At 47.3% G+C, this 18697-nt stretch overlaps 2 protein-coding genes across 2 annotated transcripts in view; one reads left to right on the top strand and one right to left on the bottom strand.

Annotated features, from left to right (window-relative positions):
- The window catches only part of TM9SF4 (transmembrane 9 superfamily member 4), a 397487-nt gene that overhangs the window by 204705 nt on the left and 174085 nt on the right, over positions 1-18697 (bottom strand). The window lies entirely within an intron of this gene.
- Positions 1677-18697, top strand: part of TBC1D20 (TBC1 domain family member 20) — a 49540-nt gene continuing 32519 nt past the window's right edge. The window contains exons 1-4 of the mRNA XM_082271421.1: positions 1677-1843; positions 8882-9067; positions 9155-9235; positions 11287-11473. Coding sequence (XP_082127547.1) covers positions 1819-1843; positions 8882-9067; positions 9155-9235; positions 11287-11473 — 479 coding nt within the window. The 5' untranslated portion in view covers positions 1677-1818. The remainder of the gene's footprint in view (positions 1844-8881; positions 9068-9154; positions 9236-11286; positions 11474-18697) is intronic.

The raw sequence follows: 18697 nt of genomic DNA, 5'->3' as shown, positions 1-18697 counted from the left end.
ATGGGGGGTGGGGGGGGGGGGTGGGCGTTACCTGGGGGCTGATTAACTACCCCCCACAATGACCGGGCCAGGGTTGTGAGGAAGAAGCCCATGCACCCCCACCTTGAGGACATGTGGCCTGGTTTGGTTCAGGAAGAGGGGCTTGCTCCCCCTCTCCCCTTCCCTGTAAGGGTCTGGTATAGATTTTGAAGGGGACTCTGCCATTTTTTTGGCATGTGCATCCCCTTAAAATCCATAACAGACTGAAGGGCATTGTATGTATTTACATACAGCAATAAATATCGGTATTGCTCGGTCTCTTTGGCCCTGACGAAGCCCGATGCGAAACGCGTTGGCTCATTGGGACCCTCAAACCGAATATCAACAGAGACTTCTTGCACCAACATCAGCTTGAAGCATGTATTAGCCCCCTACCAGGGGTATATTTCTGTGCTGTGGTTTTTAATGTTCTTTGGTTAATATATGGGGGATTTATTTCTTCTCTTCTAGCAGTCCCTCATATACTATAATAATTTTATGATCAAAATAAATAAAATGTTCAATTTTTTATGAATTATGGATTCTTAGTTTTCCTTCTTCAATTAGGCCCTTAAAACCCAAACTTTCTCTATTTTGTGATATATGTACCCTTTTTTGGGCCAACTTCACGGTTATTTTCTAGATGGGCATTGCATGAATTTTAGAGGGACCCGACAACTTTTTATTTTGGTGTGGGGGTAAAGTAATGTACCTCAATGCTTTGCGGTTCATTGCAGTGCAGGTGTGGAGAGGCATCAGGTTGGCACTGGAAATGAACGGCACCACAATGTGGGTTTGTTGCACTCGAGTAACACCTACAGGTCTTGTCCCTCCCCCAACCTGTGATTGGACAGTGAAGCAGCAGACTGATGAGCTCCTCTCTTTGTCGCTCTGTTTTCTCCTCCTATCCGCATGGTCTTGCACTGCAGCACAGCTGTTTGGTTCCCTGTGGTGCTTGTCTCTCTCTCAGTCTAAGCTCTGCTGTACAGTAGGCTATCAGGTTCCATTCATACTTATATTGAAGGAAATACATTTAATGATGATTCCAGATGTGCATTAATTTGTGTCTTTTATGGAATCCAGATAAAGAATATTTAAAATGTGGAATAAATGATGAAAGTGTTGTTAAAGCTTTTTTTTTTTTTTTTTACATATTGGATGGAGTGCGGGAAAGGTTAGAACCCCTCTCAGGTGTTTATTGCTGCCTGTGTCCCCACAGGGGAGATTCAGCCTCTATTTGTTTCAGTGGTCACCAGTACAGGAAGTGATGCGAAATCTGTTGTCACAGAACAGGAGATTAGAGAAAGCCTACCAATGGGGACACATGTTTCTGTCCTTTCCCCCTTCCTCCTCCATCCAAACCATAAAGAAAACCATATAGATACTGTGGCCCTCCAGCTGTTGCAGAACTACAAATCCCATGAGGCATTGCAAGACTCTGACAGCCACAAGCATGACACCCAGAGAGAGAGGCATGATGGGACTTGTAGTTTTGCAACAGCTGGAGGGCCAAAGTTTGCATATCCCTGCCATAAAATCTGTATATGGGTGGAGAGGAGCAGAGAAGTCACACTACAGGCACACCAGCACTCTGCTACACTGACCAGGTGAGTGGGCGTGGTTATGAGGCTGACAATCCCTTCCGGGGGCGGGCTGAGAGCTGGTCACGGGGTCAGCAGCTGATCGCTCACGGCGCAGGCTCGGGTCACGTGACGTCATCATGAGGCTGCAGTACGGAAGTGTATCCGGGAAGTGCAGCCGGTAACGGGGCCGGTGACTCCACCCCCGCCCCGTACGAGCATGAGGGCGGAGCCGGGGAAGCACGGTAATACGAGTGGAGACTGGAGTGAGCGCGGTGCTGTGTACAGGGAGGGGGGTGATGGGTGTACACAGGATGGAGGGGGGACAGATGTATCTGATCCTAGGGGGTGACAGATGACAGGTACTGGGGTACCACAGGGTAACATGTCAGACACTGGAGTACTACAGGATGACAGGTACTGGGGTACTAGAGGGTGACAGATGACAGGTACTGGGGTACTAGAGGGTGACAGATGACAGGTACTGGGGTACCACAGGGTAACATGTCAGACACTGGAGTACTACAGGATGACAGGTACTGGGGTACTACAGGGTGACAGATGACAGGTACTGGGGTACCACAGGGTAACATGTCAGACACTGGGGTACTAGAGGGTGACAGGTACTGGGGTACTAGAGGGTGACAGGTACTGGGGTACTAGAGGGTGACAGATGACAGGTACTGGGGTACTAGAGGATGACAGGTACTGGGGTACTAGAGGGTGACAGATGACAGGTACTGGGGTACTAGAGGGTGACAGATGGCAGGTACTGGGGTACTAGAGGGTGACAGGTACTGGGGTACTAGAGGGTGACAGGTACTGGGGTACTAGAGGGTGACAGGTACTGGGGTACTAGAGGGTGACCGGTACTGGGGTACTAGAGGGTGACCGGTACTGGGGTACTAGAGGGTGACAGATGAAAGGTACTGGAGTACTAGAGGGTGACCGGTACTGGGGTACTAGAGGGTGACCGGTACTGGGGTACTAGAGGGCGACTGGTACTGGGGTACTAGAGGGTGAGAGATGACAGGTACTGGGGTACCACAGGGTAACATGTCAGACACTGGGGTACTAGAGGGTGACAGGTACTGGGGTACTAGAGGGTGACAGGTACTGGGGTACTAGAGGGTGACAGGTACTGGGGTACTAGAGGGTGACAGATGACAGGTACTGGGGTACTAGAGGGTGACAGGTACTGGGGTACTAGAGGGTGACAGATGACAGGTACTGGGGTACTAGAGGGTGACAGGTACTGGGGTACTAGAGGGTGACAGATGACAGGTACTGGGGTACTAGAGGATGACAGGTACTGGGGTACTAGAGGGTGACAGATGACAGGTACTGGGGTACTAGAGGGTGACAGGTACTGGGGTACTAGAGGGTGACAGGTACTGGGGTACTAGAGGGTGACAGGTACTGGGGTACTAGAGGGTGACCGGTACTGGGGTACTAGAGGGTGACAGATGAAAGGTACTGGAGTACTAGAGGGTGACCGGTACTGGGGTACTAGAGGGTGACCGGTACTGGGGTACTAGAGGGTGACCGGTACTGGGGTACTAGAGGGCGACTGGTACTGGGGTACTAGAGGGTGACAGATGATGGCAGGTACTGGGGTACTAGAGGGTGACAGGTACTGGGGTACTAGAGGGTGACCGGTACTGGGGTACTAGAGGGTGACCGGTACTGGGGTACTAGAGGGTGACCGGTACTGGGGTACTAGAGGGCGACTGGTACTGGGGTACTAGAGGGTGACAGATGGCAGGTACTGGGGTACTAGAGGGTGACAGGTACTGGGGTACTAGAGGGTGACCGGTACTGGGGTACTAGAGGGTGACAGATGAAAGGTACTGGGGTACTAGAGGGTGACAGGTACTGGGGTACTAGAGGGTGACAGATGAAAGGTACTGGAGTACTAGAGGGTGACAGATGACAGGTACTGGAATACTAGAGGGTGACAGATGACAGGTACTGGGGTACTAGAGGGTGACAGATGACAGGTACTGGGTTACTACAGGGTGACACATGACGGACACTGGAGTACTAGAGGGTGACAGGCACTGGGGTACTAGAGGGTGACAGATGATGGGCACTGGAGTACTAGATGGTGACAGGTACTGAAGTACTAGAGGGTAACAGGGGACAGGTACCTGGATACTAGAGCATGACAGGTATTGGAGTACTAGAGGGTGACAGGTACTAGAGGGTGACAGATGACAGGCACTGTGGTACTAGAGGGTGACAGGTACTGGGGTACTAGAGGGTGACAGGTACTGGGGTACTAGAGGGTGACAGATGAAAGGTACTGGGGTACTAGAGGGTGACAAATGACAGGTACTGGGTTACTACAGGGTGACAGATGACAGACACTGGAGTACTAGAGGGTGACAGGTACTGGAGTACTAGAGGGTGAGAGATGACAGGTACTGGAGTACTAGAGGGTGAGAGATGACAGGTACTGGAATACTAGAGGGTGAGAGATGAGAGGTACTGGGGTACTAGAGAATGACAGGCACTGGGGTACTAGAGGGTGACAGATGATGGGCACTGGAGTACTAGATGGTGACAGGTACTGAAGTACTAGAGGGTAACAGGGGACAGGTACCTGGATACTAGAGAATGACAGGTATTGGAGTACTAGAGGGTGACAGATGACAGGCACTGGGGTACTAGAGGGTGACAGATGAGAGCTACTGGGGCATTCGAGGGTGACAAGTACTGGGGTACTCGAGGGTGACAGATACTAGAGGGTGACAGGTACTGGGGTACTAGAGGGTGACAGGTACTGGGGTACTAGAGGGTGACAGATGACAGGTACTGGGGTACTAGAGGGTGACAGATGACAGGTACTGGGGTACTAGAGAATGACAGGCACTGGGGTACTAGAGGGTGACAGATGACAGGCACTGGAGTACTAGAGGGTGACAGGTACTGGGGTACAATAGGGTGACAGATGACAGGTTCTAGGGTACTATAGGGTGACGCATGACAGGTAACAGGGTACCACAGGATAACATATGCCAGGTATTGGGGTACTACAGGGTGGCATGTTGGATACCATGGCAGTAGAGGGGGACACAAGCCAGGTCCAGCAGTAATGCAGGGTGAATAATGCCAGATACTGGGGTACTACAGGGTGATATGCAGGATCCAAGAAACTACAGGGCGAAGTACAGTGCCAGGAAAAAGTATTTCATACCGCAACCAAAAACGTAAATGTGTTTTATTGGGATTTTCTGTGATAGAGCCGCCTTTCTCAACCTTTTCAACACCCCTGCTAAATATTAAAAATCTACAACTTATGACACATTAGAGTGACAGTCAGGGGGAAGAATGCTCCTTACTCTGCTCATCATTGGGAAGAATTACCCCCCTTACAGATAAATAAAAGGAACAAGGGTGTCATTGGGAACTTATCTGAGAGGCAGAAGTTACCCATTGCTCAATGAACCCCTAGCAGCCTCAGGAGGAACCCTAGGCTTCCACAGAACCCTGGTTGAGAAACCCTGTGATAGACCAACACAAAGTGACAAATAATTGTGAAGTGGAAGGAAAATGATAAATGTTTTTCAAAATGTTTTACAAATAAATCTGTGAAAAGCCTGGCTTGCATTTGTATTCACCCCCTTTACTCTGATACCCCTAACTAAAATCTAGTGGAACTAATTGCCTTCAGAAATCACCTAATTATTAAATAGAGTCCACCTGTGTGTAATTATATCTCAGTATAAATGCAGCTGTTCTGTGAAGCCCTCCGAGGTTTGTTAGAGAACCTTTTAGCCTGGCCATACACGATACAATTTTCTGATTCAATTTCCTTGAGATTTACCTTCAACTATGTAGTGCAAGGGCTTGCCTGATTGCGTACAAATTGAAAAGGCTCAGGTTTGACCTCCTATTATATGGTTTTGGTAAATATAAAGGAAAGTTGAACAAGACAATTGTATAGTGTGTAGCCAGCCTAAGTGAACAAACTATCATGAAGGCCAAGGAACAGGTCAGGGATAAAGTTGTGGAGAAGTTTAAAGCTTTGAACATCTCAGGGAGCGCTGTTCAATCCATCATCAAAAAACGGAAAGAGTATGGCACAACTGCAAACCTACCAAGACATGGCCGTCCACCTAAACTGACCGGCCGGGCAAGGAGAGCATTCATCAGAGAAGCAGCCAAGAGGCCCATGGGAACTCCGGAGGAGCTGCAGAGATCCACAGCTCAGGTGGGAGAATCTGTCCACAGGACAACTATTAGTCTTGGGCTCCACAGATCTGCCCTTTATGGAAGAGTGACAAGAAGAAAGCCATTGGTGAAAGAACCCATAAGAAGTCCCGTTTGCAGGAAGCCATGTGGGGGACACAGCAAACATGTGGAAGAAGGAGCTCTGGTCAGATGTGACTAAAATTGAACTTTTTGGCCTAAAAGCAAAACGTTGTGTGTGGAGGAAAATGAACACTGGTGGTGGTGGCAGCTTCATGTTGTGGGGATGCTTTTCTTCAGCAGGGACAGGGAAGCTGGTCAGAGTTGATGAGAAGATGGACGGAGCCAAATACAGGGCAATCTTAGAAGAAAACCTTTTAGAGTCTGCAAAAACCTTGAGACGGGGGGGGAGGTTCACCTTCCAGCAGGACAACAACCCGAAAACATCCAGCCAGAGCTACAATGGAATGGTTTACATCAAAGCATATTCATGTGTTAGAATGGCCCAGTCACAGTCCAGACCTAAATCCAATTGAGAATCTGTGGCAAGACTTGAAAATTGCTGTTCACAAACGCTTTCCATCCAGTCTGACAGAGCTTGAGCTATTTTGCAAAGACGAATGGGCAACATGTCCCTCTCTAGATGTGCAAAGCTGGTAGAGACATCCCCAAAAAGACGTGCAGCTGTAATTGCAGGGAAAGGCGGCTCTACGAAGTATTGAATTTGAATACAAATGCACGCCACACTTTTCTCAGATTTATTTGTACAAAATGTTGAAAACCATTAATCATTTTCCTTCCACTTCACAATTATGTGCCACTTTGTGTTGGTCTTTTATATAAAATCCCTATAAAATTTCTGGTTTTAACATGACAAAATGTGGAACATTTCAAGGCATTGTATTCTGGACACCAGAGCACTACAGGGTGATAGATGCCAGGTACAGAGGGAGTACAGGCTATATATAATGGGTACCAGGATTCTACAATGTAATGTGGTGGGTACCGGGATACTACAAGGTCACTTATGGTGGGTACCAGGAACCTACAGGATGACATATGGCTGGTATTGGGGTTCTTCAGTGTGACATATGGTGGACCTTTTCTGTCCACATTCACCCTGTTATTTGTTATTGCTAGATTTTTTTTTTTTTGTTACATTTTTTAAGCCTGGCCTGTTTGATTCTGAACATGTTCATTGAAAGAGCTAATCACATTGGCCTCTGTTCCATGTTCTTCAATGTAAGAGACGGACAGTCTGCTACTGGTGGTCTCCTGCTATTGTCTGTGTATTGAGGTGTTAGGTGTTTTCTGCTAAGCATGTCTATCCCATTGTTAATTATCACCTATTGTTTCTGTCCTGTGTACAATTTCATCTGCATACGATAATGTAATCAGGCACCTGACCTGATGGGGTATATATTTGGTGTGAGTTTGTTCAATAAATCTTCCAGATCTTATACAAGCTATTCTCGGCTAGACTTGTATATTATGGCTAAAATATCTGATGTCTCGACAGGTGACTGGGTGGGCTAAGGGATCTTGGAACGGGCTGGTACCAGGCAAGGGAAGCTCATATGGCAGACATACTCTTCTTGAGCACGGGGTCCATCACAGTGGGTACCAAGACACTACAGGGTGACATATGCTGGGTACTAGGACACTTCAGGGGCACATATGGTGGGTACTAGGACACTACAGGGGGACTTATGCTGGGTAATAGGACACTTCAGGGGGACATATACTGGGTACTAGGACACTGCAGGAGGACATATGCTGGGTACTAGGACACTTCAGGGGGACATATGCAGGGTACTAGGACACTTCAGGGGGACATATGCTGGGTACTAGGACACTTCAGGGGGACATTCTGGGTACTGATGTTCTGGAAATTGAGATGCTACAGGATATATGCCATATATTCCTGGCCATATGCCAGGAATTCGACTACAGGGTATATAGGGCACTGGGTGGTAAATGGTATCATCCTTGACAAGGTGATTGGCATCCCATTGGGGAGTTTTTCTGACACTTCCTGCTTCCATACACTTAAGAAAGGTAAGGAAATGTCTATCAGACACTTGTCACTGGGTTTATCCCCTCCATACTGTACCAAACACTAAATAAAAATGTTTGGCCCTGATTGAATTTATCAAGAGTACTGATCCCCAACACCTGATCTCCGTTCTCTACGCGGAACTCCACACCCCCTCTTCTACTGTTATAGCCTATGCTGTCAAGACCACTTGGGAGGCGGATGTGGTTGACATGGATGACGAGGATTGGGTAGACACCCTGGGGACGTGTAAGGTGGTGTCCCCTAGGCTGTCTGACAGACTGACCCAACTGTTTTTTTTGCACCGCACATATCTAACTCCCCTAGGCCTAACACGCTTCCGACCTGAGCTGTCACCTAATTGCCCGATGTGCCGGACGGCTGTGGGCACCTTCTTCCACCTTCTCTGGAGTTGTCCTCTGCTCCAGGGATATTGGAAACAAATCATCACATTTCTACATGACAAAATGGGAAATCGGTGCAGTTGGCCCCTAAACAATGCCTCTTGGGTATTTACCCGGATGAGGACATGGACAAGTATCTCCTTATCTTCTTGCAGACCACACTGTTTCTAGCTCAGAAGCTGATTGCCAGGCGGTGGATGCGGGACAGCCCGCCCACGTTTGGCGCATGGAAGGCAGAGGTTAATAATGTCATACCATACCACAAACTTATGTACAAAAACAGAGGCAACCTAGCTAAGTTTACTAAGATCTGGGATAGATGGGTCCAGAGCCCGGATACCTGTTCTTGAGGTGCTTTATATCTATGGGTGTTGCCCCACCGGGACGCTGAATAATACTTATGGATTATTTGTTTCCTTTGCACTTGAGATATGCACTGTAGGCATGCACTGCTCCGATTCTATTTGTATGCACAGTTCTTGTTACTGTTTGTTGTTCTTATGCGATTATTTTGTATATGATTTTGTTCAATAAAGTCACTGTTTTTCAAAAAAAAAAAAAAACGTTTGGCACTAAATACAGTTTTATGGTCCAGAAGTGTTTGTTGTTCATGTTTTTTGTGTTATCAGGCAGTGATTTCCGCCGGCGCCGTAAGCTCACCGACATCCAGAAAGCCCTAAGCAAAGACCCCCCCGATGTACCCACCCTGCGGAGGATGGCGATCAGCGAGGGAGGGCTGCTAACTGACGAGATCCGCTGCCAAGTCTGGCCTAAACTCCTCAACGTCAATACCGACGAGCTGCCCCCGCCCCCAGGTACCCCAACCTAACTGCAGCCAGAAGGTTTTATTTTGTATGTGTATGTGGTACATTGCTAATTACCATATAACCTGATCTCTGCAGGGCCTGAGCTGCGGGTCAACAATAAAGATTACGAGCAAGTCCTGCTAGATGTTAGACGCTCGCTGCGACGATTCCCTCCAGGTAAAGCGTGTGGGTGAATGTTGGGATCACGGGGGGTGAATCTGTACAACAGGGATGGGGCAGCTTCGGTCCCCAGTGCCGTCTCCTGGCCGTCATCCACATGACTTTGTGTATAATTGACTGTCAGGGGACAGAGAGACTCGTCAGTCCACACCAGCTGTAAACTGGCTAATAGAGAAGAATAGTGCAAATACGAAAAAATATATGTGAATATATGTTACTTAAAAAAGACCACCTTCCCTTCACTGTAAAAAAAAAAAACAAAAAACCCTCTATCTGTTCGTAATTTTTTTGTGTCCCTGCCCTGTGACCGCCCCTCATGCTCGCCTAGCCACTTCAAGATTGCAATATATATATATATATATATATATATATATATATATACACGTTGAGGTTTTCAAGTGCTTTACCGGGACCATGGCTGTAACTATTAGTCATAACCCTGGTATTGTTTTTTTCAGCTGGCGATTCCGTTTCTGCTAAAAGCGATCCGAGTGGCTGATAAACCGCTAGATTGCTTTTAGAAGCAGCAGAAGGGGTCGCCCATTTGCCTCCTCCCGCAGCTCTCCAGTTTTTCTCTGGCTTACCATTCTCACCGGTAAACCTGGGAAATTATCCGGCGGCTGGCCATAGGGGTGAAGAGAGATCAGATTGTCTCTGATCATCTCTATGATCTAGAGCAGTGGTCTCCAAACCTTGGCTCTGGGGCTGGATGCGGCCCTTTGTTTCCCCTTTTCAGGCCCTTGACACACTTTTCCTCCAACTGATACAAGACCGCATTCCGCCCACTGACACCAACAATGGGGCACTATTCCTCCCACTGACACCGAGGATGGGGCACTATTCCTCCCACTGACACCGAGGATGGGGCACTATTCCTCCCACTGACACCGAGGATGGGGCACTATTCCTCCCACTGACACCGAGGATGGGGCACTATTCCTCCCACTGACACCGAGGATGGGGCACTATTCCTCCCACTGACACCGAGGATGGGGCACTATTCCTCCCACTGACACCGAGGATGGGGCACTATTCCTCCCACTGACACCGAGGATGGGGCACTATTCCTCCCACTGACACCGAGGATGGGGCACTATTCCTCCCACTGACACCGAGGATGGGGCACTATTCCTCCCACTGACACCGAGGATGGGGCACTATTCCTCCCACTGACACCGAGGATGGGGCACTATTCCTCCCACTGACACCGAGGATGGGGCACTATTCCTCCCACTGACACCGAGGATGGGGTACTATTCCTCCCACTGACACCGATGATGAGGCACTATTCCTCCCACTGACACCGAGGATGGGGCACTATTCCTCCCACTGACACCGAGGATGGGGTACTATTCCTCCCACTGACACTGATGATGGGGCACTATTCCTCCCACTGACACCTATTATGGGGCACTATTCCTCCCACTGACACCGATGATGGGGCACTATTCCTCCCACTGATCCCAACAATGGGGCACTATTCCTTCCACTGATCCCAACAATGGGGCACTATTACACCCACTGATCCCAACAATGGGGCACTATTTCTCCCCCCTAATACCAAAGATGCATTGTTTACTCCTACAGATGCCAGGACAATTTCTACTCCCAATGGGCACAGTCCCCCCCCCCCTAAAGTGTGAAGGACAGTAAACTGGCCCTTTGGTTAGAAAGTTTGGAGACTTCTGATCTAGGAAGTCAGAAGCAACGTCATGACTTCACTTCCGGGTTTAGGGCAGATGTAAACACTGACATTTTGTTTTGGGGGGGGAATCAGATTCATGAGCTTTTTTATTTTATTTGATCCAATGCTTTCAAGGGTAGAGGACAGATCTGGGGTCTTTTAGACATGACATTTGTGTTCTATATGGTGGTCCTGAAAATACACCACTCACTTCCAGGCTTGCTTTTCAATTTTGAATGCAGCGTGCCTTTTCAAAGTGACGGAAGCTGCCTCATCCCTGCTGTTTGTCTTGGTGCTGGGAGGGGTAACTGTTGGGGGTCTTTGCTATCAATTATGGGGTACTCTATCTGGTTTTGCCTCTCAGGAATGCCTTTAAAGGAACGGGAAGATTTGCAGGAGCAACTGATTGACATCATTCTACAGGTTTTGGCTCGAAACTCCCAGTTACACTATTACCAGGGATATCACGACATTGTCGTCACTTTCCTGCTGGTGGTGGGTGGGCCGCTGGCCACTCTGCTGGTGGATAAACTGTCCACACATCACCTAAGGTGGGTTTCTGTGCACCCTGTATAATATCCACATCATACTCTGCAGTCACTCACCAAACATAAACTTGTAGAAATTGTGGAGCTGCAATTGTCTAGCTTGCTGGGCTGATCTTGGACTTGTAGTTCCACAACGGGTGTCAGCTGTGGTAATGTGTTATATAATATACAACAACAATGCAGCATCTTGCAAAACTCCCTGCTCTCTGTGTCTTTTAACACCTCGGTGATGTGAATGGGTGAAAGGTAAACCTATTACAACTAAAGATTCTCATGTTACTAATATGGTGTCAAGTGCATGAAGCATTTCATTGGTCCTCCTAACCCCCTAAACACCTTTCTTAAAGTGATTGTAAAACTCGATTTATTTTTTTTTTTTGTCCTAAAATAAAACCTGTTCTACTTGCCTGCTCTTTGTAATGGTATTAAACAGAGCAGCCTCGAACCGCCTCTTCTGGGGTCCCCCTTGGCACTGTCAACTTCTCCTGTCGCATAGGGGAGCCATAGCAAGCCGCTTACTAAAGGGGCACTCATGCGGGCTCAATCCTGAGCCAGGCTTTGTGCATCTATAGATGCACACAACGCAGCCCCGCTCCCTCCACACAAGTTTTGATATCCACTGGCTTCAGCTGCTGCAGAGTCTCCCTGATCCAGATCGAGAGAGAACTCTCTGTGTGGGGCTGTGGGGACAGATTTTGAAAAGTTTTTTTCTTTCGTTCATTTACAGACACAGCTCCAGAATCTTATTGACCATTGGGTTATGCTGCCTCCTACAGGAGTAGGACACTAGGCAGGAAAAAGCTTTACCACGCCTATGGGGCAGTCCCAGGGGATATACTCCCACTTCCTTCCATAGGCACTCAGTTTTTTTCTGCCTAGTCAGAAGTAAGGACCTACTTCCTTTCTGGGATCTTTGGTCCTAGCATTTTTTTTCTTTTTAAGTTAATTTTTTTCCTCTTTTATTATTTTCTGTTCCTGTGAGAACTACAATCAACTGCCGGACTGGGCGAGGCACTGGATATTCTAGGTCCTTACGGTCTCCCCTCTGCCTTGGTGGTCTATCGTGGTGGACGTGGGCCCCTCCCTGGGTTTTGTCGAAACTCCGGGTTCCCTTCCATCCCCCCAGCTACTCTAAACAGTCACTGTTGGGCCTCCAACCCACCCCCCCTCCCCTCCCCTAGTACTGACCAAGCTGTCTGAGCTGCTGAGCAAGCAGGGTAGCGGATGTTTTATCATCCGCGGGTACGAGCCTCACGCGGCCGGATCGGGCAAAACATTTAGGCCACACCTTTGTGGCCTTCTCGCGGCGATTCAAGCTGTCTGAGCTGCTGACGCTGACAGAGTTGCTGACGGGCATCCGCCGTTGGAGGGCAGCCTCAGTGGGCTTAGCTGAAGCCCCCCAACTCTCTCCCTGGCCATCTGCCAGACTGTGAATCTGGGCAAATGTGGCTGGGCCTCCACTGAAATTTACCATGCAGCCTGCGACCTGCTCGGCCATATGGTCAGCCTGGCGCCTTCCTTGAACCGAGTGGCGTCGTGGGGGTGCTTCATTTTAGTGACAGTGTAGCAGCTATTCTTGTGTGGGCGAGGGTACTCTGCGCATCTGTGTCCTATTATGTCCTCTGCTTGATATGTTTTCAGGGTGAGCTTAGTATATAGCTACCCTACTGGGTCTGCGTCCACACACTTCGAGTGCTCTAATAGGATGATTCCTCCTTTACCGCATATGCGCATGAAAAAGCGCCAGTGGATGCACTGATTGTATCTGTGTAAAAAATTTTAAACATGGGGGGATGCAGCTACTGTTGTGTCTCAGGCCCCTGCCCCCTTGGTGCCCGCAGATTCTCTAAAGCGGCAACGATTTTCCCGCCTACCGTGACAAAACCGCTATATGGCGGTGCCTAAGCGTTTCGATAGACGGTATCCCTTGAGGAGTTTCTGTTGAATAATTGGGCAGTTGCACCTGTGGTGGACTCTCATGTTTCCGGGCTGAACAAATCCACCCTAATTCTGGTGAAGGAGTCTCTGGTTTTTAAAAGATCCATTTGACAGTAGAGCCGAGACTTTGGTCTGCCACATGTTTACTGTCACCATAGCATTGATGTCCCAGACTTTAACGGAGTGGGCACAGCTTTTGCGCCAGGATCTCAAGGGGGGAACAGCTTCTCCCTGCCTTTGCAGAGCTGGTGGACCAGTTGGTCCAGGGGTTTCAGTTCGTCTGTGATGTCTCTCTGGATGCGTGTCTCTTAAGGCCCGTACACATGTACCGATTGTCGGCTGTAAAGATTCGGCCGACGACCGATCGGCCGATTGTAGGCTTGTTAGTATGATGCTTCCGACAGCGCATTTTCGGCCGAACAGAATCTGTCGTGCAAGCATTAAAATTTTTGTTGGCCAACACCAGAACGGCCGATTGTTCGCCAGTCAGTACAGATTTCAGCTGACAGACCGCAGATTTGCAAGACTGGGCATGCTCAGAAAAGAAAAAAGACAAGAAAAGTTAACCATCACATGACATCACTTCTGCAGTCGGCTGTTGTTGGCCGACAAAATTCGTGTGCAGTCTTTTGCACTTTTCAACAGACAAGACAGCCCTCGGACAAAAGACGGCCGATCGTTCGGCCGACGATCGGTACGTGTGTACGGGGCTTAAGTCTCTAGGCTGTCCGTGACAGCAGTGGTCTTTCGGCGCAGGATATGGCTGAAATGCTGGTCTGCGGACAAGAAGCCTTTATTTGATCTTCCCTTTATGAGGGATCACCTGTTGAGCTCCTCCCTGGATGATATCGTTAAGCAGGATTTCAAGACATAGCCTCCAGAAAGGTTCTTTCCTTCCTACATGCCTTAATCCCCAGACCAAGTACGAGGTCTCTCTGGGGTGTTGCAAGACTTGCTACTACAAGGAGTGATTGTTCCGGTCTCAGAATCAGAACATTTTTTCATGGGTTTTATTCAAACATGTTTACAGGTCCTAGGAAGGAAAGCGAGGTACATCCAATATTTGACCTCAAAGCTCTAAACTGTTTGCGCGGGTACAGATGTTGCAAATGGAGTCCATTCGTACGGTAGTGGCATCCCTACATCAGTGGGATCTTCTACCAATATCAAGGACACTCCTCACCTCCTTGCCGTGGGCGGGGAGCATTATCAAGAGGTCTTGCCTGGGCACCTCGGGTCTTCACAAAGTGTTGACATTTTTGCACCAGCGGGGGATTGCGGTACTGGAGTAACTGGATGATCTTTTTCATCGAGCAGAGTCTACAACTGCTGACAGACAACCGGGCGATTACTGTGCGGACTCTGCAGGAGTTAAGTTGGAAATTACATTTCCAGGTATTGGCTCTGGTCCTGTCCACCAAGTCCAAAATATGCAAATATGCAGGATGAATTTGGCTCCTGTCGTCTTTCAGGACTGGCATGCGGTGCTGGGTCTGATGGTGTCTACCTTCGAGACAGTTCCGTTTGCACTTTTCCTCATGAGAACTCTGCAAAGAGAGATTCTTGCCATGTGGGGCAATAATCCACAGTCTCTAGACAATCTGATCCTGTTGAGCCAGGGTACGATAGGGTCTCTGATTCAGTGGCTTCGCTCTCCGGTGCTTCGACGGGGCAAATCTTCCTTCTGTTGTACTGGACGGTGGTTACCACGGATGCCAGCCTGTCCAAGTGGGGTGGTGTTTTTGGCACGGATTGTGCTCAGGGGGTCTGGACTATGGAAGAATCCAGACAACCGATCGACATACGGACATTTCTTCCAGAAGTGTTTTCATCAGTTGTGTCTCCAGTGGGGAACTCCCCGAGGTGGTCCTGTTGGTCTCTTGTCTCAACAGGAAGGTGGTTAGGTTTGTGGCACCTTCTCAGGATCCTCTGGCCGATGCCAAAGACGCACTGGTGGCTTCTTTGGGGCCAGTATCGTCTGCTATATGTCTTTCCTCTTCTAGAACTTCTGCCAAGATTGCTGCAAAGGTTTGAGGCAGAAGTGATTACGGCCCCCCTCCCGTTGTCTCTGTTTCTCTCGTCTCTACCTTTTTTCTCTCTTTTTTTTTTTTTTCCTTTTTTTTTTTTTTCTCCATATTTCTCTCTTCATCCTCTCTTGAGTAAACGCATTGTACAACTTTTGATTGGTTGTCATCCATGATTCAACAACCTGATATATGACACGCACTGATGTTTGAGTTGGTTTATGTTACTGCTTGCAACAAAACCGCAGTGCCTATGGCGGGAAATGGGAGTATATCCCCTGGGACTGCCCCATAGGCGTGGTAAAGCTTTTTTCTGCCTAGTGTCCTACTCCTGTAGGGGGTCGCATAACCCAATGGTCAAGAATATTCTGGAGCTGTGTCCGTCAATGAACATCAGAGAAAAAGTTTTTACGGTAAGACCAAAATCCAATTTTTTTACCTTTTTTAAAGTGAGATTAAAGCCTTTTTTTTTAAAAAAAAAACAACAAACATGTTATACTTTACTAAAAGCAAACCTTAGTGCTGCACTAAATAATATCATATAAAACAGTAAAAAATGAATAAATAACAACTGTTAAAACCTCAATTGTGACAAGTGTGTGCTATACTATAGATAACGTGGATTATTAATACTTGTGATATAATCAGATGCTTTTTTAAAAACATATTGTCTTTTATGTAAATATATTGTGATGATATCCGTGTTGTACAGGGTGCTCACTCTTCCTTCTCCTTTCGTGCAGTTAAATGAACACATCCATGTGCCACCAAGATGAGTGCTCCCCCTTATAGTTGGGTTCTCACCTCAAATGATGAGACCTCGCACCTAAGATCGGTCTAATAACACCTTTTTGCCTCTCCCCGTCCTGGGGATGAGCATCCAATTAGCCCCAATACGTACTGCTTGTCTTCTCGCTCCACTCCTCCACAGCACTGTTGCAATGCCACATACGAAGAAAGAATTCAATAGTGCTTATACTCTTAAAAGCATACCTTTTATTAACCACTTAACGCAAACCGACGTAGGTCTACGTCAGCATTTAAGTGGTTGTACTGGAGTGATGCCTGCAGCTAGAAGCATCACCCCGGTACCGTTTTTTTAGAGCCAGCGGTCGGCTTTCCGGCGGTATACCCTTAACGTCTCACCGGGAGACCCGTGCAACCAGCCGGTGTGTCCGCCAGCTGGTTGGAATCCCGATTAAAGCCGGAATGCGGCTTCGATTGGGTCTCCGATGACGTAACCTGGAGGGGGTGTCCATTACGTCACGTCCGGGTTACTCGGCTGCTAAAGGCACCGAATTTAAAGAGTGACAGTATTCAAAAATGTTGTTTTCGGCATTTTGAATACATGGAAGTATAGTGGAGGGGTCTAGGGTCTTTTAGACCCCCGATCCCTCCATAAAGAGTACCTGTCACTGCCTATTGCTGTCACAAGGGATGTTTACATTGCTTGTGACAGCAATAAAAGTGATCAGATTTTTTTTTTTTTTTTTAAACCTGTACTAAAATTAAAAAAAAAAATTAAAATAAATAGGAAAAAAATAAAAAAAATTTTAGCTCCCCCTGTCGCCGTGAGCTCGTGCACTAAACAAAACGTATACGGAAGTCGCGCCCGCAAATTAAATCACTGTTCAAACCACACGTGAGGTATCGCTGCGATTGCCAGAGTGAGAGCAATAATTAAAAAAAAAAAAAAAGAGCTACTCTGTAACTCTTATCTGGTAACCGTTAAACATTTTTAAAGCGTCGACTATGGAGATTTTTGTTGACCGTAGTTTGTCGCTATTCCGCGGGTGTGCGCAATTTTAAACCGTAACATGTTGGGTATCTATTTACTCAACGTGACATCATCTTTCACAATATACAAAAAAAAATGGGATAACTTTACTGTTTAGTTATTTGAATGCAGTAAAATGTAATTTTTCCCAAAAAATTGGCGCTTGAAAGACCGCGTGACAAAAAATATTGCAATGACCGCCATTTAATTCTCCAGAGCCTTTGCTAAAAAAAATATATAATGTTTGGGGGTTCTAAGTAGTTTTCTAGCAAAAAATGCTGATTTTTTTAACTTGTGAACAACATGTGTCAAAAATGGGCTCGGTCCTTAAGTGGTTAAAAACAATAGTATGGGTACTCACATTTTGCCGGTTCTTCCAGCGCACCAGTCTAAACATACAAAATATCCTCCAACAGCAGTTTCATCTATACCTGCAAGCGGTCAGTCTACACTCCTGGGAGTTGGTTCGCCCTAGCCGCCGGGAGCCGTCACTGTCCTTGCTCCTCCCCTACGCGTATTGACACAGGGTCACGTGTCTTCATCAGGGAAATATTCTATTGGGCCACTGAAACTGCTGTTGGATGATATTTTGTATGTTTAGACTGGTGCGCTGGAAGCACTGGCAAAATGTGAGTACCCATACTATTGTTTTTAATAAAGATATGCTTTTAAGGGTATAAGCACTATTGAATTCTTTCTTCTTATGTGGCATTGCAACGGTGCTGTGGAGGAGTGGAGTGAGAAGACAAATAGTACGTATTGGGGCTAACTGGATGCTCATCCCTAGGCTGGGTAGAGGCAAAAAGGCTTTTTTAGACTGAGCTTAGGTGCGAGGTCACATCATTTGAGGTGAGAACCCAATTACAGTGCATTGCGAAAGTATTCGGCCCCCTTGAACTTTTCGACCTTTTGCCACATTTCAGGCTTCAAACATAAAGATATAAAACTGTAATTTTTTGTGAAGAATCAACAAGTGGGACACAATCATGAACTGGAACGAAATGTATTGGATATTTCAAACTTTTTTAACAAAAAACTGAAAAATTGGGCGTGCAAAATTATTCAGCCTCCTTAAGATAATACTTTGTAGCGCCACCTTTTGCTGCAATTACAGCTGTAAGTCGCTTGAGGTATGTCTCTATCAGTTTTGCATATCGAGAGACTGAAATTTTTGTCCATTCCTTCTTGCAAAACAGCTCGAGCTCAGTGAGGTTGGATGGAGAGCATTTGTGAACAGCAGTTTTCAGTTCTTTCCACAGATTCTCGATTGGATTCAGGTCTGGACTTTGACTTGGCCATTCTAACACCTGGATATGTTTATTTGTGAACCATTCCATTGTAGATTTTGCTTTATGTTTTGGATCATTGTCTTGTTGGAAGACAAATCTCCATCCCAGTCTCAGGTCTTTTGCAGACTCCATCAGGTTTTCTTCCAGAATGGTCCTGTATTTGGCTCCATCCATCTTCCCATCAATTTTAAGTGAAGAA

The sequence above is a fragment of the Pelophylax lessonae genome (genome assembly GCF_965119305.1).
Source record: "Pelophylax lessonae genome assembly, chromosome: 11".
NCBI classification, from domain to species: domain Eukaryota; kingdom Metazoa; phylum Chordata; class Amphibia; order Anura; family Ranidae; genus Pelophylax; species Pelophylax lessonae.
The sequence above is the reverse complement of the archived record's forward strand: the minus strand, read 5'-3'. Positions and strand labels throughout refer to the sequence as shown.